At 53.3% G+C, this 19182-nt stretch overlaps 2 protein-coding genes across 2 annotated transcripts; one reads left to right on the top strand and one right to left on the bottom strand.

The window, feature by feature from the left end:
- Positions 1–366: 366 nt before the first annotated feature.
- Positions 367–4093, bottom strand: TLCD2 (TLC domain containing 2). Its single transcript, XM_030472369.1, has 4 exons — positions 3877–4093; positions 3387–3469; positions 2558–2640; positions 367–1594 (listed from the first exon to the last, which is right to left on the bottom strand). Exons 1-4 carry the CDS (start codon positions 4062–4064, stop codon positions 1217–1219), a joined length of 732 nt encoding a protein of 243 aa, XP_030328229.1. The 5' UTR covers positions 4065–4093; the 3' UTR covers positions 367–1216.
- A 7031-nt stretch (positions 4094–11124) lies between these two features.
- Positions 11125–17314, top strand: LOC115601880 (apoptosis-inducing factor 3-like). Its single transcript, XM_030472370.1, has 17 exons — positions 11125–11221; positions 11300–11409; positions 11941–11985; positions 12067–12148; positions 12274–12386; positions 12762–12848; positions 13260–13351; positions 13571–13701; positions 14249–14364; positions 14710–14781; positions 15115–15178; positions 15517–15593; positions 15675–15792; positions 15942–16040; positions 16438–16513; positions 16942–17046; positions 17175–17314. Exons 1-17 carry the CDS (start codon positions 11125–11127, stop codon positions 17215–17217), a joined length of 1527 nt encoding a protein of 508 aa, XP_030328230.1. The 3' UTR covers positions 17218–17314.
- The last annotated feature ends 1868 nt before the right edge of the window (positions 17315–19182 follow it).

Below are 19182 nucleotides of genomic sequence, written 5' to 3'. Positions count from 1 at the left end.
TTTCAAACCCAATGAGAGGGTTTGAGCTCAAGGTTATTTGCCACACACTGTGGGTTTCTCCAACCTGGTACATATAACTCTGAGTGGGATGAATTTGCTTCTATACACGGCGCTGCACTGCTGGGGAACAGTTCAGTGTTTAGGGAAAGGAAATGTGGAGTTAAAAACTAAAGGAATTCTGATTCCTTGTCCTAGGAAGCCTCCATAGAAAAGAAAAAGGGGGAGAAACCCCAAGAAAAATGTTGCTGTGACAATGTACAGTGTATTTTCACTCTGTGGTGGGGAGACATAGGGTAAGAAGCACCGTGCTAAGCAGTGACACCCCTGGAGCACTGGGATGCTGAGTCCCCTTTTCCCCTCAAGCTGTTTCATTTGCAGCCATTTATTAAAAGCTGGTGTTAGTAAGAGCTTTTGGTGCTGGGTGAGAGCGTTACACTGGGCTCAGCAGCAGAACTTTCCATTCCTAATAGATGCCTATGCCTGAAAACTCCACATCCATGGGGACTGATCATGCTGGCCAGTGACTTACCCTCTCCCACACTCATTTATGGCCATTTAACACACCTTGGAACAAAATAACATGGGAAAAGCTCCAGTTGTCAGGAGAAGTTGGCTCTCCATCCCCAAGCACAGCGCTGCCAGTCTCTGCCTTCAACCTGGACCCCACAACAGGCAGCATCCCATCCAGGCAGGTCTCAGCCTCTCCCTCCATCACCCACATGGGACAATCTCCTCAGGGAGGGCTCATGAGTGCAGGGTTTGGCTTTTACTGGCCCTGGCCTCCAGGGAGAAGCCTTGGAGCTTCTTTTGCCTGATGGTGCTCCCATGGGAGATGCCACGGAGAATGCAGAGAATGCTGGCTGATGGAACACTGCAGCACCAAAGGGGTTAGAAGCACACTGTGGTGTTTGGAAGCAGTGCTCTTCTGCTCCCTTCTCATCTCAGTGGTGGCTCGAGGAGCTGCAAGAGCTGTTGAGCTTCTCTGAGCAGCTCCAGGTCATCCGACCACATCATCCAAAGGTGTTGGGAGGGAAGAACTCCAGTGGTCCATGAGCATCTTCTCCGCTGTGCAGGGCCCAGGATCCACACCCACAAGGGAGGCCTGGATGCTCTGTTAGTGTGGACCCTCCGCACCAAACCAGCCACATTCACTCTCCACTGCGCTTTACTGTCCTCCTCCACGGGCTTGGGGCTTCTCATCCTTCTGGGAAGGGGGTTACTGCTCCTTCTCCCACTGCACATCCCGGCTGGACTTGAAGAAGTCACTCCGCAGCAGGCGGTAGAAGAGGATGATGTTCATGGGTGTCATGATTGCCATTCCCACTGTGCCCACAGTGTACGTTGCCAGGGGCACGTTCTCCCGATTGAGGAAGAGCCACCGGGTCATCCAGGCCAGCGTGGCGATGCGGAACACCACGTAGGTGCCCAGGTTGATGATGCTGTTGAGGCGGTAGCACGGGGTGTGCACCAGGTTGGCCATGAGCAGGATCTGCCGCAGGTGGAGGAAGATGGAGTTAATCTCCACCAGTAAAGCCACCAGGGCAAACCCGACATACTGATGGAGCAGCACTGCGGTGCCAAAGCAGACAATCACCTGGGAAGGGGAAAGAAGAGAGGTTGAGCCCAGGGGCTGGTTGCTTTCAAGCGCTGCAAGCTGGAGCCCTCCATGCTCGGAGCAGAAGTGGAAACAGTTCTCACACCAGTGCTAAATCACGCATCTCTCTGTATCATTGCATTCTCCAGCCAGTGCTGCAGCCTTGGGCATGAGATAAATCTCCCCATCATTGAACGAAACATGAGTGTTGGGTTGGTTCTTTTTCCAGTGGGAAGAGAGGGAAAGACTTCTATATAAACTCCAGGCTGGCAGAGGAGACAGCAGCCAGACCTAACCCTGCTGTTGCAACCTGGGAATGCAGTTGGTTGTGGCTGGGCAGGTTTTTCCACACTCAGTAAATGACTAAATGGGACAGGGAGATGGGGAGATGTGTAGCCCAAGGCTACGGTTGCTGCTGGCTCAGTTTTGGTGCATCAGGGAGTCCTGTGGGATACCCTAAGCCTGGCATGAAGCACCCTGGGGGATGCTGCAGCAGAGGCCAGGGCTGTTGGGTGCAGAGCATCCTGCCAGATGGGGGAACAGGCTCTGCCAGCCCGTGCTTTAGCACACTGAGTCCTTTCTTCAGTTGATATCATTAATGCTGTTCTCTGTATTGGCTCTTTAATGAGATTATGTGCTCCCAGCTCGTTAAGTCACTGTCTTGGCCTGAATTAGCTCTGTTGTGGATATGACCTTTTGACTTGCAAGCAGTGGCTGGCAGAGCCGCAGGGCTCTATGAGGCAGCAGGTCTGACCATGGCCTTCCCCATCTCATCCCAGTATGTCCCAGTGTCCCTGCCCCTCATCCCCAGGCCCTGCAGAACCCTGTGCCTCCCCTGTACCCCACAGCATCTCTGCCGCTCAGCTCCAGGCTGTGCCACCCCCCCCGCAGCATCCACAACCATAGAACCCTGGTGGTACAAGTGCCAGGGTCTGTTCCTCGGAAAGCAGCCTCTGGACTCACCACGGAGTGATGGAAGAGCAGCTCCCAGGACTGGTGAAGCTTCTGATTGCACAACATGTCCACAAAGTCTTCGAGGAAATAACCTGGGATCAGAGAGGCCATGAGCAAAGAAAGGGGCCAGGAAGGGCTGTGCTAAGGGACCCTCCAACTGCTCCAGCAGGCTCTGCACCTGAATGGGCCGGGCAGCTCCTACAGGGAAGTGATGACCACAGCTACCTGCTCACTTGGATCTGTTCCTGGGGAAGGGTGAGAGCGGAGGGAGCACATGGGCCTTCCCCCTATCCCAGCATCGGATCCCTTTCTGCCTGGAACCCTTAACAGCTGCAGGGTTTGCTATCACCAAACCAACCCTACATTGGCATTTTAGACATTCAAACCTCCCTGCTGAGCTCTAGCCGTGCCAGGAAGCCTGTTAGCACTGACCGCAGGGCTGGTGACAGATCTGCATGGAGGTGACAAGGGGGCAGGGGGAGGAAAGAATCACACAGCCAGAGGACTCAGTGCTCCTGGCCTCCACACTGACATGTTTAGCTCGAAGCTCTGGGGTGACCTGCATCAACCCCATGTCACGGGCACTTTTAGGATGCTCCAAGCCCTGGCTGCCCCACGAGGACGGTGGTGGGCAGCCTGGTGCCCAGTACCTCCTGGCTGTGGGTGCTTTGGACAGAAAGGAGCCACTGTCCTTTGCCAAGAATAGGGCGATTGTCTGGGGTGCCTGAGACATCTCTGCCTGCGACGTGGCTCAAGGGGCTGGTGTCAGGCACCAACGAGCCCCTGGGGACCCCCTGGGAGGGGGAGAAAGCGGGGCAGCCCCTCTCCCCCCACTCACCTACAGATACAGAGACCAGGCTGTGTGCCCCGGGTGGGTGCGTGCCCACCAGGTCCTCAGACAGCCCGGGGTGGAGGCAGAACCTGTGGGGAGAAGGATTGTGAGTTGGTTGTGTGCCTCTGGTTCCCCAATTCCCTGCCAGCATCCTTGGTGCCCACTCGGTGCTCGTGAAACCCCCTGGAGCCCCCCTACCCTCCTTGTCCCCCTATGGCCACCCCTGTCCTCCTGTTTCCCCATGAGTCTCCCTATCCCCTGCTGCTCTTGTCCTTTGATCCCTTCTCCATCTCTCAGTGCCCCCCACTTTCCAGGTCCACACTGCCCCTCAAGGTCCACCAACACCCCTATTCCCGGCATCCCTATGCCCCCCTGCTTTTGGATTCCCGTCGGGCTACCTCGATGCCCCCATTCCCCTCCAGTATCCCCGGTCCCCCTCCTGCATCCCGGTGCTCTCCCCCGTCCCCAGATGCCCTCCGGTGCCGGTGCCGCTCACCCGGCTAGCGCCCCGCCGCCGCTCAGCACGCTGTGAGCCAGCGACGTCCAGATGTTGCGCCACTTCCAGCGGTTGCGCCGGGCCGACGGCGGCGGCGGCACCAACCGCTCCAGCCCCCGGTTCAACAGGCGGAAAGCGGCGAAGGAACCGGCCACCACCAGCAGCCCCGGGCTCACAGCCATGGGCATCCACCGGCCCGCTGCCTCCCGCGGGCTCCCATCGGCACCGCTGCCCGACGGCTCCGCCTCGCCCGGCCCCGGAACCCGCCCCGGGCACCGGCACCGCCCCGCCGGGAAGGATCGAGGATGCGGGAGCATCCCCGCTGCTGGTACCAGCATCCCTCCCAGCAGAGATGCGGGCACACGGGGACAGCGCTGCCCCTCGGAGAGTGCGGGAAAGGACCCCAGGGAGCCCATCGGCCATCCCTGGGGTGTCACACAGCAAATAGGATGTCCTAAAAGGTGGCTGCAAGCATGGTAGGGAGCAGGGACCTGGGGTCCTGTCACCGTGCTGAAGCGGGGGACACCGTCCTTGTTCCCCCGAGGTTCTTCCTCCACTGTGGTGACACCGGGTGTGAACACCTCACCCATGAGGTGCTACAGCCTTTGGGGTCCTTCACCCCAGAGCATCCCCAGCATGTGATGCCAGCGAGGCTCTCACACCATTGAGTTGTGCTGTGCAGCCATTGCTCAACTTGGATTAGGATATATATTAGGATATCAGGCACACACCACCGGGTCTGGTTGCACATCAAGCAAGGAAAAAAGTCCAACTCCCACGTCAAAAGAAACGCTGTGCCCACAGCACTGCTGTCCTCCACCTCCTGATCCTGAGAGGAGTTTCCCACTGTTTAGGATACCCCAAGCTCTGCTGTGTGGGGTTTGTGGGAATTGAGGAAACTCAGGGTCCTTTACTCACATCTCTTTAGTTCCACCCCACAACTATGCTGCTTTTCCAGCTTCCTGGAATTTGAGCGCTCCCTTGTTGCTATTTGATGTCTTCACCAGCAGTGTGGCTGCTGCACAGACCTCCCTCCTCTGCTGCAGACGCCTGAGTCACCGCGTACACACTGATTAGTGTCAAACTGCGTCTCCTCTGAGGTATTCACTTGGGGTGAAACCTTCTCCTTTCTCTTTGCTGAAACAGAAACGTGTGGAGCTGAGCTCCCAAATCCCTGCCCTGGCCGGGGTGATGGACACGAAAACACCGAGTAATACATTGATTAAAGGATGCTGAGGAGGGGAGCGATTAAATCAGCCCTGAAGGAAAGGAATGAGAGTCCCAACTGATAGGAAAGCATCTGTTCATGCTAAAGAAATTTGCTTAAAAGCCGGACAGGCCAAAGTAATTTCATCGTGGTTAAGTGGCAGGAGATGGTTCCTGAAATGATCAGCAGACCTGATTGCTCGGGGGGATTATACGTAAGCTCATGTATTAGGACTTGAAGGATCACATAGGCTAAGCTGTTAGTGAGAAGGCCAAACGCAAAGACATTTGTGTTTAGCCTAAGATATGCTGAGGAAATGGAGACATGGCTTGGAGACAGGGCACCGAGGAGTCATTTAACGATTAATTGCAGTTTAAAACTGCAGAGAGCTGATTTCCTAATGGGAAGTCATCAGTAAGGGTTTAACCTCAGAAATCCCAACTGCCCCTTTCCGTGCGGACAACCCTGCCTGCAGGTAACATCCCAGACCATGGAATGCCTGCAAGCTCAGCCCCATTGTCCCAGGGCCTCCTCCATTTGTGGTGTTATTCTTCTATTATTTGGCCAACGGACAGGAATAGTTAAAATGTTGGAGAGTTTTTGCCTATCACTTCCACATGGGAGGAATCTCAGCCATGATTAATTGAGCTTCTGGTTCAGGGGCTTTGATCCCACTGCTAGAGCATTAGTAACAGCAACACAAATACTACTTTTTGGATCATTTTAGCCCAGATTTTACTTAATTTTACCAGTGGTGTCTTACAATCCCCATTTCCAGCCTTTTCTCCTTGTCTTCCTCTGCAGCAACAGCGTTAACTGGAGACAGTTTTGGAGCTGGAGGATTCCAAACCCGGTTACAAACAGGTCCCTTGACACCAGATCAAGCCAAATATGAGCCAACAAATCCTGACCCACATGCCCCAGGCTCGAGGGCCGGGCTTGTCCCAAAAGCAGCCGTATGGAAGAGCAGGGACAAGGATGCTCTCGGGTTCAGCTGCCACAAGAGGTCCCTGCATGCTCGCTGGAGCGCTGGGCAGAGCGGATGGGACTCTTCCTTCACACCTTATTTGGAGATACTGCCTTTTTCACCCAGATTTCCAGTTGTTTTCCAGCAGTTCCCAAACAGCCTCATTCTCTGCAGGGAGGCTGGTGGCGGGTCGCTGCTGGTGCCTGCTTCCAGCAGGGAAGGGGATTCCTTCCCGAAACCAGTGCTAGGTCCATCCCGTAACACCATAGGGACCACAGCTAATCCCATAGCAGGGGTTTACAACAGCAACCAGGGTGTAAATCGAGGGTACAGCAGTTTCTTCCATAGCTGGACAGTGGATTTTTGATCCCTTTCACAGACTGGAGTCTCTCTTTGGCACATTGGAGAGAGAAAACCCATTTTCCACAATAAAGAGCTGGCAGTTTACTGATAATCCCCATAGGAACTGTGCCAGATAAACTGTGTCCTCCCCTAGATGCTCCCCACTACTCCTAGATGAAGGTTTGGGTGCCCACCCTGCTCCCAAATACCTCCCAGTGCTTCCAATAGCCAAGAGATGTGGAAGCTTCTGACCCAGCATAGTCCTTCTGGCAAAAGTCATGCTCCTGTTTTTGGAAAGCCTTGCTCCTTTCATCTGCCTCTCTCCAGCCCAGGAGTCATAAAACCCATCTGCTCATCTAATGCCAGGCCTGGCTCACACCTCAAATAATGTGAGGAGCCTCCAAACAAATCAAGCAGCTTGAAATAGCTGCCATCTCCATCCCGCTCTAAAGTGTGTCACCGCTCTATCTGCGGGGCCACAGGAAGTCAGATGATACAGGAATTCTTTATATATCCACATTTTCATTCAGAAAGTCTCTAACTCCCCACTTATGAAAGGATCTACTGTGCAGAACGCACGCCGTGTATGGCAAAGCATGCCCAGGCACTGCAGAGGTAGCTGTGAAGGGAGCTCAAATCAATGCAAACTCCAGCATTCACCTTTTCCAGCCAGAAACACCTTCCTGATGTGGGAGCTGGATATTCTCCAGGTGGAATTGGGGGTATACTCACTGCAGTCACACGAGAAAGGCTGACAACACAAACCTCTGACGACAGTGTGTCTCCAAGGATGATGCAGGTCAGCTGTATCTCAAGGGCTTGGGCTGGACCAGCTGCCATGATGCAAAGGATGTGCTCTCTCCTTCTCATTCCAGTTGCACAGATATGCCATGGGATAAAAATCACTTCCATTGACAGACATTGACCAGCAAAACCCCTCCAATCACAGCAGCATGAGCAGTTCCTTATATTTCTCCTATTTGTGAAATAAACATTTTCCCCCCCCCCTGTTGAGTTCACCATTCTCAAGCTTAAGTAGTTTGGAGCTTGGATGGGTTGCTCCAAGCCCCTGTGTCCAACCTGGCCTTGAACACTGCCAGGGATGGAGCAGCCACAGCTTCTCTGGGCACCCTGTGCCAGCGCCTCAGCACCCTCACAGGGAAGAGCTTCTGCCTCAGAGCTCATCTCAGTCTCCCCTCTGGCAGGTTAAAGCCATTCCCCTTGTCCTGTCCCTGCAGGCCCTTGTCCAAAGCCCCTCTGCAGGATATCTATGTACTTTCTGGTTACATCATGATGTATTTATGACTGCATGGGTTGTTTTTTTTTGCAATTCAGTTTCAGAATGAGTCCTGCAAGGTGGAAGCACATCTCAGCCCCTGCACCCACTCCGTGCAGCATCACACGTCGTTGAACCCACTCAATTCCTCCTGCATCATGAATATAAGCACAGGAGCTTCCTAACTGCATCTGCTGCTGCTGTCAACTCTGCAACTTGGAACTGGTTAGGTTCCCCCCTGAATTCTCTTGTTATTAATATCACACACCAGGCTGTTCTGAGAGCAGTGTCCCATTAATCATTTTAGCTCTGCTGCAGTTTTCACCTCGCTTCCTCTTCCTGTGCCTGAGCAGCCTTCCATAACATCTGACTCGGTGGGTAATGCTGGGTTAAAATCAGCAGGGAAAGACCCTGACCTGAGCAAGATGGGGGCAAAGGTGGGACAAGGATGCATCCACAGAGCCACGGCTGCATTATAGCATGAACAAATGTGATGGCAGTAGGGATTTGAAGGGAGGAGAGCAATCCCCCTTAGATCTTTGCCTCTGAACTTGCATTTTGTGTTGTGCTGACAACACTGGACACACACAGAAGTGAATGTATCTCATAAAGTAAAAGGTCAGCTCAGCTGCTCGTGTAAGTCGGCACCAAAGCAAGCAGTGGGTCTGGTCAGAGCTTTCTGATGTCCACCTGGGCTTTCTTTGTGTTTGAGGGCACCGCTCCTTTACACTCCCTTCCTGTGGTTAATCCTGCTGTGTGTTACAAGCAAAGGTCTGAACCACCCTGAGTATCTACCTGTAAAAGATGCTTACAAAGCATCCTCCCAAATATCTGCCTCCAGCACCATCCCACTGCTGAATCCCTCGAGGACATACTGTGTGTAATACGCAGTAATACCACATCCTTGCAGCTAACCCAAACCTTCCCTCTTCCATCCAATGCCTTTTTCAACTTTTAATCCTTTACCATCATCTTTGTCCCCATCAGAGATGGGCATTTTGTTTTGCCTTTATCCCTTTGTGTTTATAAAAGCCCTTCCCCAGATGCTTGGCAGCTGGATTAGTGTCTCAGCCCCACAGTGTGAATGTCACTGCACAGGACCAAGCTCAGCCTGGCTTATCACAAAGCCTCCCGCAGCCGCACACCTTTGTACCTGCCACTTTTCCAGTGCACTGCAGCTTTCATCCTTCAGCAAACAGCGTTTTCCAGCCATTTCTGCTGAGTCAGAGAATGCCTCCACGAGGGCTGCTGCTTCTCCATGTGGGAACGTGCTCCTGGGGAATAATTACAGGCAGTTTAAACAGGGATGTTCGGCAGCCAAATTGCTTCACATTCAGGCTCCCGGCCAGGAAGGCAGAGCCCAAAAGCTGCTGTGAGAAAACACCCCGCACCTGCATCCATCATGGGTGTGCATTGCCTTTGGGCTAAGATCGCTCCTTGCACAGCAGGTCCCCGGCACTGAAAGTGTGCTCAGCTTGGTGGGTCCAATAGTACATAAATCAGCCCGCTTTCACTTCCAGAGCACCCCCGTGCATCCCTCTTCTCCGGGCCATGCCCACCAAAGGATCTTTATCACCCCCCCATGCTCAATGTCTGAACATGCTGCATGGCAAAAAGCCAGTCCCTGTGAAGCTCTGGTTCTGCAATGGAGATGATAGAAGTGCACTGGTAATAACTTCCCCCTCTCCCCAATTTTGAGGTATATTTTAAGGTTGCAAAACATATCGACTGTGAAACAGAGATAAGAACTAGAGTAGACACAAACAGCGTAGGCATTACTCCCAGCCTCTTGCAACTCCCACTCTGTTGCAAAAATAGCACAGCAAGAAGCACGCTGCTCTGTGTCATCCTTCAAGGACCAGGCGACGGTGCCTGGACATCAGTGGACTGAACCAGAAGCAGCGCTGGGATGTAAAGCACATACAGAGGTGCTGAACACTTTGTGTTCCTTAAAAATCAATGGAGATCTTACCAAAAGATCAAATGAAACAATTTTAAATGTTATTGAAAGGTATAAAAAGTAGTAATATCATTCCAAAGTGCTGCAAAAATACCTTGCACTGAGCTAGAGCACTTTACACCAAGAAAAGGGGTGATAAAAGCCACAGTGGGGTACCACTGCATCCACTCAAGCTTCTGTTCCCACTGCATATGACGCACCCGGTCTCTACATCATTCCTCCATGCCCTCAATGCTTTTGCAATCCTGTACCCAAGCAAAATACAGCTTATTAGGTGCAGACCAGTTGCAGAAATCAGGTAAGACTCACTGGCAGGCATCTGCTTCCAGGGGATGTGTCTCCTGATGGATGGGGACGTTGTGCAACGCAGGGAGAGCATCACCCAGCCGTGGGCTGGCACTGTTGTTACTGCAAGGCACAAGGGTGGCACTTGGGTGGAGGAAACACTCACAGACAGCAGCACTGGTGACTTTCTGACACTGGAAGTGGGTGCCTGAGCCCCCATAGTTGGACTGGGTGAGTACAAGACGATGCTTCTCCTAAGGGACGAGAGAATGGGCAGTGGCACAGTGGGAATTTGCAGGCACAAGTCACCACCCCGCACCGAAACCTGCCTCCAGCACCCTTCCTTTGCTCTATATCTTGCCTTTTTCCTCCAAAACACAGAGGTAGATTTCTAACCAGCCTCTCAGCTGATTGCTAAGGCAGGGGCAGTGCTAAGGACCAAGGCTTTTGGCTCTTTTCTCATGCAGAAGGCATTTTGGGCAGGGATTACTGCTTTCATGGCAATTAGCATGACTAACACCTCTGCACTAACACTGGAAAGGTTTCGGAGAGGCTGAAGCAGCTCTTCAGACCCCAATTTGGGGGAGCCACGGTGTATGGCAGCAGCACCTCGCCATAAATGATTGTGTTTATGTACAACAGTCATTAATCACATCTGCTCACTCGCTGCAGTTGAGTTTAATGGGACATGGGACTGAAAGCAAGAAGGTGGAGGAGAAAAGGGCAGAGGAATAGGCTTTAGGTTTGGACACATTAGAAAGGGGGGGAGTAGGTGTTTCCCACCAGATTAAGGGTTTTTCCTGCTGCACCAGGAGTTTGGGACTCCTTGAGCACACCACTGACCTGCTCACAGCTGGGGCAGTGGTGGCCCTGCATTGTGTGGTGGGATTTTGCAGTGATGGCACAAGGGTTCCCTGGGGAGCACTATCTACCAAGAGGCAACAGCACCCATGGCAGCCAAACCTTCCCTCTGCTCGCTCGCAGCCACCAGCATGGACAGCAATGACACCATCACCGCCGAGGTCTGCAAGGAGGCTGATGTTGGGGATGGAGAGTGAGTATGTGACAGCATGGAGGCCTCTGCTGCTAAGAGGGCTCTGCAGCCATGAGGCAGATACCATGTTGTTGGTCAATGGAGCAGCATGTTGGTTATAAGGGGCCAAGATCATCGGCTCCCACCTCTCCTCTGGTCCCTCAGGCTCTGTGAGGTGATGGTGGCCGGCTACCCGGTGCTGCTGGTGAGGAACAAGAAGGAGTTCAGTGCCCTCAGCAGCAAGTGCCCCCACTATGGTGCCCCGCTCAGCAAAGGTAGCCCTGGCTCTCCCAGAGGGGAGAAGCTGTGACAGGGGCTGTGTCAGGGAGCTCTCACCACCTTTGCTATTGCAGGAGTCTTCAGAGGGGAGAGGCTGCGCTGCCCCTGGCATGGTGCCTGCTTTAACATCAAAACTGGAGACATTGAGGAGTACCCGTCTCTGGACTGCCTGTCCTGCTTTAAGGTGACTTCTTGTCTCTTACTCCCATAGAATTAAGCAGGTTGGAAAAGGCCTTTATGATCATCAAGTCCAACCTTTACCCCAGGATTGCCAACTCCACCACTAACCCATGTCACTGATGTCCTCCGTACCATTCACATGTATTCGCTCTCACAAGCTCCATGTCCCTCACACCAATTGAAAGCACCCTGCCCTGGCCACAGCTCTGTGGTCCAGGTCACATAGCACTACAACACATGGGATGGCTTCTTGGGATCATGTAAGCTCCAGTCCTAAAGCTCCTTTCAATCAAAGGTGATGCCATACATCCCGGTATCCCTCACAGCACAGCTCTTTTGCAAAGGGAAAAGGAATTACACATCTTCCTGAGTGTTCTTGGAAGGAGGAGAAAAGCTCATGAAGCTCAGCATCATTTGACATCCAAGATCCCTACGAGTCACTCTTGGTGTATCGAAGTGGTCCATTGCACCAGAACCTCCCAGGAAAGCTCTCATGATTGCAGCACTGAAATGCACTCTCCTTTCACCCCTTCAGGTAACAGTAGAAGATGGAAAGGTGTTCATAACAGCAAAGAAGAAGGTATGAACCTTACCCGCTGTCACGAGGCACAAGCAGCACCTTGCGGTAGGTACGATTTCAGCATTCCTCATTTGCTCCCAGGATCTTGAAAGCAGCCTGAGGGTGAAGGACACAAGCAAGCGATGCCCTCTCAGCCGGGCCACGGTGCTGCTGTTGGGAGGAGGTCAGTGAAGTGGTCACCACATACACTGTGAGCTGCCACTCTCTTCTCCAGGCAGCACTCACCTTCTTCCTCCTACTCCATAGTGTAAGAGGGCTGAGGTGAGTGTAAGTGAGCATCTCCTATAGGTGTGGCTGCCCTGGTATGTGCAGAGACACTTCGCCAAGAGGGTTTCACTGGCAGGAACATCATGGCCACCAAAGAGAAACATGTTCCATATGACAAGTCCAAACTGACCAAGGTTTGTATGTGAAGGGCATGAGTACCTGGTACCACATCAGAACTAGGGACACGGCTCACACTCAGGACAAGGCTGAGCAATTGAGTAAGCCATTCTGGCCAGGGAGTGCTGAGGCACCCACAAGGTAAAGGGGTATGATTTCCAGCTTCTTCCTCCCAGAAAATCAGAATCCACCATAAGCTGATGGTTTTATCTCCTTTCACTGAGTTCTCCCCATGAAAACATGGGTTTTTCTGAGGGGGCACAATAAGAAGATGGGGATGGGGCAGTGTGAGGAGCTGTGATTTACTAACACAAGATGTACCTCTTGTGCAAACTCACTTCCCAGTAAACACTGCAACAGTATTGCTGTCTCTATTTCTGCTTTGTCTCCAGGAAATGAACTTGAAAGCTGAGGACATCTACATGAGGACACCTGAATTCCTCGATGCTCACGGCATAGAGCTCTGGGCAGAGAAAGAGGTACAAGAGCAGCTGAGCTCAGACCTCAACAAGTGATTGTGTTCTTGCCATGGGGAGGGGATGCACACACCTGCATCTTTTGGGACAGCATTCCAAGGCCAGTGCTAGGGACGGTGTGCATGCCTTGGGTGTAACACTGACCTATGCTACCCATGGGCAGATGTGCCCTTCCAAGATGAAGAGGGTGACCCTTGAAACTTGCCTTCCACATACCCCTAACATGAACTAGATTTTGGTGCTGTCATACTTAGTGCTCCTAAAGCCTAAGACCTGTAGGAAGTGACAGAGAGGACCCCAGCATCCCTCATCTCACCCAAGTGTCCAGATATAGGGCAAGCAGAATGGGTTGATGTGGCAGGACACCAGTGGACCAGAGTTACCTGTCAGGTCTTTGCCTCCTTTCTCCTGCAGGCAGTGTCGGTGGACTTCCAGAAGCAGAAGGTCCGATTCATGGATGGGTCCTCCCAGAAGTACAATCAGCTGCTCATTGCAACAGGCTGCCAGTGAGTGCACAGAGCATTTGCTGCACACAACACTGTTGACAGGACAAAATGGGTCAACAATGGGGTGTGAAGAACTTCTAGAGGCGTGTAGGGAAGAGGCGGTAGGAGATGAAAGGACAGCATGGGGTGATACAACTAAGAGATTGCATGGGTTTGTGCTCTCCCCTCGCTCTTTGTTTCATTTCCCATGAGGAGATGTATCTGGATTCTCTCTTTCAGCTCCAGCTTCCTCAACGTCCCAGGTGCAGACCTGCAGAACGTATGTGTGCTCCAAACCCCAGAAGACTCCAGCAAGATCTTAGAGCTGGCAACTGGGAAGAATCTGGTGATCATTGGAGCTTCATTCATAGGTACCAGGCTGCAGCGGGTATCAAGTCATCAGCGATAGCCTTGAACCCCACTTGTGTTGCACATTAACTGGAAGCTCTTGGGGAAGGGATGATCATTCACTACCTGGCTGGGTTCGTCCCCAGAGCCCTATAGCTGGTGGGGGTATGTGTTACACAGCACACACTCATTCTTTCCTCTGATAGCCAGAAACTTTGAGAGCTCTAAACAGTTCCTGGACATGGACAGAGAGAAACGTGCCTTAGGAAAAGGTGCTTCAGAGGAGCTGGATTCCCCAGAAACATTGGGAAAGTGAGGAGTAAAGCACAGAAAAGGAGCTACCTTGCACACAACCAAGAGCTGGTCTTTGCACTAATATCCAGGTCCACAGCAATAAGAACAAAGCACAGAGGGAGAGCGAAACACCTCAGAAATGCATAGAGGAGCAGTTAAGCATTGGCAATGCATCAGATTTGTTCTCCTCACCTGGAAGAAGAAAAGATTTCCAAGAAGGAGGGTGCAGGTCTCTGCTTGCAGCAGGCTTACCATGGGCATGCCTTTCCCTTGCAGGAATGGAGATAGCTGCCTTCCTCTCAGACAAGGCTGGTGCCATCTCAGTGGTGGAAAGACAGGAGTTCCCTTACCAGAAGGCGCTGGGTCCTCAGGTTGGAGGAGTCACCATGAAGGTTAGGAAAACCTAGTGCCCATTTCCAGGATGGGGAACACACACTATCCAAGCACCCTGTGATCCACAACAGCCCCGGCAGCGGAGCCTCTGTGCTGCTCCCAACCTCCCTCATGCACACATCATGCTCCTCTACATCCTCAAGCCCTTCTTCATCCCAGACCCACCGCATGCACCAGTCCTGACCCAGACAACAGAGCAAAGCCAGGCTTCCAGGCCCCCTGCACAGCCAGGGACACACATTAAACCTCTCTGAGCTGCCTGCCTGGCTTTTGGCTGGGTACGGCTGTTTTTACAGCAGTCCAGCCTGGAATTTCCTAGTGAATACTGGAACCATCCTTTTCAGATGCTGCAAAATAAAGGGGTGAAGTTTCACATGAAAGCAGAACTCCGTGAGCTGAAAGGAAAGGATGGAAAGGTCAGTTCTGCCACTGTCATCCCCGAACTGCTGATTTTAGGAGGAAAGAACCCAAACTGAGGATTAACTCAGTGCCTACATCTGGGTTTCATCTCCCGCATCTACACCCTCACATTTCTTTTCACTGAGCACAATTCTGGGCTCAAAGGGCACCAGTTTGTGTTCGTATCTCAGGGACAACAGTATGATTTTTCTCTCAGCACACATTAGTTGGACAAGGTGATCTGAACCTGGGGAAGAAAAAGAGACAGCAAAGAATGAGGCAGCAGGGAGGCTGTGAGAATTAGGACAGAGCTTTTAACCCTTTGTTAATGGTTCTTGCTTCCTCCCTAGGTCACACAGGCTGTTCTTGCCAGTGGAGAGAAACTACCTGCAGATGTGGTAGTGGCGGGAATAGGTAAGAGACCCCAATTGGGAGAGGGAGGCAGCTTTAGGAATGGGGGGAACAGCCAGTGAGCCCAGAGCATCACAGCTCATTCCCAAGACACCATTCCCTGCAGTCTCTTTCCCACTCTGTTATCATCCAGCCCTTCCTCTTGGCCCCAAACACACGGGGAAAGCCAGCAGCCCATGAGCAAACACTGGCAGGAGGAAAGGAATGACTTTGGCACGCTTGCTGAGCTCCATAGGTCACTGCTCTGCTTCAAGCAGGCTGCACGGGCACGTGCTGAGGCCAAGGTTCCTCCCTGCCTTTGTGGAGCTTTGCTGCTCTTGTCCTTGCTCCTCTCCTTGCAGGGACGTTCCCCAACTCAGCATTCCTGAAGGGCACCTCCATCGCCAGAGATGCCAGCGGTGCCATCCTGGTGGATCTGGTGAGTTCCAGCTGAGGACTCCTGGTCCACACCTCATCCCTCCCCTCTCACCATTACACTAACTGCTTTTTGTCCCATTAGCACATGCAAACCAACATCCCAAACGTCTTTGCTGCTGGGGATGTGGTCTCCTTCCCTGTAGCGCTGCTCAATGGGGAACAGTGCAGCATCCATCACCAACAAGTGGCTGAGGTCCACGGTAAGACAGCACATCCACCTCGCTTTCCAGCTCCCATCCTCAGGGACGGGCATGAAGGGAACGGGGCAGAAAGGACAGCAGGATAACAAGAGGAAGAGGACACTTTGAGGACCTACAAGATACCTGTTTCCTCTGCTGATTCATCACAGGTCACACTGCTGCCCTAAACATGCTGAAGAAAGAGAAGGAGTTGCACACCGTTCCCTTCTTCTGGACCACGATGTTTGGGAAGAGCATCCGCTACGCAGGTAGGGGGTAAAGAGATGAGAACAGCCGAGCTGCTTCCTGGCCCATCTGCTCATCCACCAGCTGGGGCTGGGGCTTATAGACACACACAGAGCTCCCCTGAAGCAGCTCCAGTTCTGGACTGGCTGCCATGGTGAGTTTGCAATCCCTGCTTCCGAGCTCTGGTTCTTTGCTGAACATCACTGGCTTAGAGGCCACGAAAGCAGGAGACCTTCCCTCTCCAAGCCAAGGAGAGGCTCGGGGTCATGCCAGTCTTGCACCTCTGGGTCAGTTCTGCTTGTCCAGGGTCTTCATGCCTACTCCCAGCCCAGACCCCAGTCGCTATCCCCTCTTGTCCCTGCCTGTGATGGCACTGAGGTGGGATGGTGGCAGCTGCTGCACCAGGGCTCTCTCTTGCAGGCTGTGGGACGGGATACACAGACACTGTTGTGAAGGGCAGCCTGGAGCAACAGAAGTTCCTCATCTTTTACATCAGGTGAGTGAATCCATGGCCAGTCTGTGCGTTAGGAACAGGGCACAGTCCCCTCCCTTACAGCAGCGGCTCCACATCACCTCCCATGGCTACACACCGCAGCCAACTGCCAGCCATTGCACCAGCAGCGAGATGGTGTCAGAGCAAACCAAAGCAGGGAAAGAGAAGAGGACGAGCGTCAATGGAGACACCGGCTGGGCAGGGAGCCTGGGACACATCTCCTCTCCCTCTGCCCCGCTGCTCCCAGGCACGGTGCCCAGCTCCCAGCAGCACCAGGCGATGTGCCACGAGTCCCCATGCACCCTGCAGCACCACCACCCTGCCCTGAGCCTCCAAAGCACAGCTGGTCCCCGGCCAGGGTGCCACGGGGATGCTGCTGTGCCAAGTTATGCGCGCTGGAGAGATCCACATTCTTCTGCTTTCCCTTTCAGGGACGGTGTCGTGACTGCAGCTGCCAGCCTGAGCTGTGACCCCATGGTGGCTCTGATTGCGGAAGCTTTATACTCAGGGAAGCAAATCTCTAAAGAAGAAGCAGAGTAAGTGACAGCCTGGCCGAGCTGTGGGCAGCAGCTCCACACTGCATTCCCCCTGCCAGCAGAGCCCACATAGAGACATGGAGTCAAAACGAGTTACTGCAAATCCCCAATGCACCTCTCGTTTACAGGGCCTGCGACATCGACAACATACCCTCACTGGCAGAAACCTAAGCTCGGTCCATGCCCTGCTGTGAGGGGCGTGGAGTCAACCAAGTGTTAACAGCTCCACATCCTCCTGTCCTGGCACAGGAGAAATAAAACCATGAGCAAAGCTGGACCCTGCACGTTGTGTTTGCAGACAGCCCCTGGCTGTAAAGCAGTGCGTGACCCTCACTTCTAGACAGTGATTTGCTCGGCTGGGTAAGAGGAGGATGGCCCCATCCTGGAGCTCAGCTGAGGGTCTGAGCAGACAGAAGCAGCCCCACATTCCCAGATCCACCAGCCCACCCTGCTCCTCTTGCTGCTGTTGGCATGGAGCTTTCATTCAGCACATTGGTCACGCTGACCTTCTACTTTGCAAAAGCAGAAATTGAGAGCCAGGGGAGCAGTGACAGAGACAAGCAGCTCCCCCACGGGGAACTAATAGTCTGTGTGCAGGAACCCACAGGAAACACCCTACTCCTAAGGGCAGAGAGCTGCATCTGACCTCTGAGCACAGAGCAACCTGCTGGCATTGCTACAGCCACCTTCAATATTGCATTAGCTACTGCAGCGAGCACTTCCCACCCCGGCAGCAGCCAGCCTGGGGCAGAGAAACCCCAACCACACTCAGCATCCCCTCTCCTGCTGCATCCCTGCCTGCTGGATGCTTCGAGGAGGTGGCCAGATGCTGCAGGAACACGGAGCTGATGCTAGAGGAAGGAGTTACACAGCAGCAGCGAGCAAGGCTGTGCTTTCTACAGGAAACACTGCACTTACTCACCGGTCACATGAGGCTCTGCAGGAGGAGGGTAAACCCCAAGAGCCAGGCAAGTTCCCACAGGGACTCTTATTTTGTCAGCCTAAAACCCCTCTGCTTTCACATTAACTGTGGGCTAGCTGGAACCCGAGCCTGTCTGCTCAGCAGGTGAGGTTCTGCAGGGCTGGTTTGGTGTTATAGTGTTCAGACTTGCACCTTCCCATGTCTGAATCTGACCTGAAATAGGGCAATTCACATTTCCTGACCCCTGGGGCTTAGTGCTGCTGCTCAGGGCAGCTCTGCCCTGAAATAACCACATCTTACCAGGGAAAGAGCTGGTTTTCAGCACAGGTCAGTCCATGACGATGGGAGGAAGCAGCAAGCCTAAGCATTGCATTGAGGCACGCAAAGCGGAGATGCTGGTGGCTGGAGCACACAGCTCCCCTCACATCCAGCACGGGAGCTGCTCCTCCTTGCCCTCGAGCATCCAGCACACACATAACCCATGACTTTTTGCCCCCTTGGTGCACTCCAGGACTTGTTGAGCACTGAGCAAGTGCCAACTGTTCTGTATGGACTTGCAGCAGGGCAGCTGTGGTGGAAGAGCCCGGCTCTGCCCCAAGCTGGAGGTGCTCATCCATGGTCCTTTAAAGGGGTTCAGTTGACAATGACCCTGAAGAATCCCGGCTTCTCGTAGCCATCAGCAAGCACTCCGAGCAGAGCTGCTTTAAATAAGAAGGAAAGAACCCAGGATAACAGATCTGCTCCACTTCTACCACGTAACGGACACCAGGCCACGTTCTGCACATCACTGAGTGCCAGAATTTGGTAAGAGCCCTGCCTTGGGCAGCTGGAGCCTGAACAGGGACATGGAGTTGAGACTGTGCAGACTTATGTCAGCAGAGCACTGTTCAACCCTGCCCTCCCTCAGAGCAGGAACAAGCTGTGCTCTTCCTGGCAGGCCCCAAGCAGAAGCACCCAGACACTGCTGCTTCCCATCCACCAAGGCAGCAGCACTGTGGGAGAGGCATCTCCGGGGGTGCAGAGCCTGCCAGGAGGTCCCCACAGAGACATTCATCCTGCTCTGAGCTGCAGGAGAGGGACACAGCTCCCCTCTTGCACAGTGAAAGGCAGGGGGGGGTCTCTAACACTGGAGAGCAGCTTCCAAGTCCCGTTCAGGGCAGCCTTCTGCTCTGTCCACCAGCGAAGCAGAGCCTGGACCATGGAGGAGCCCATGG

The sequence above is a fragment of the Strigops habroptila genome (genome assembly GCF_004027225.2).
Source record: "Strigops habroptila isolate Jane chromosome 13 unlocalized genomic scaffold, bStrHab1.2.pri S16, whole genome shotgun sequence".
NCBI lineage: Eukaryota > Metazoa > Chordata > Aves > Psittaciformes > Psittacidae > Strigops > Strigops habroptila.
Note: the sequence above shows the minus strand (reverse complement) of the source record. Positions and strands in the feature narration are given on the sequence as shown.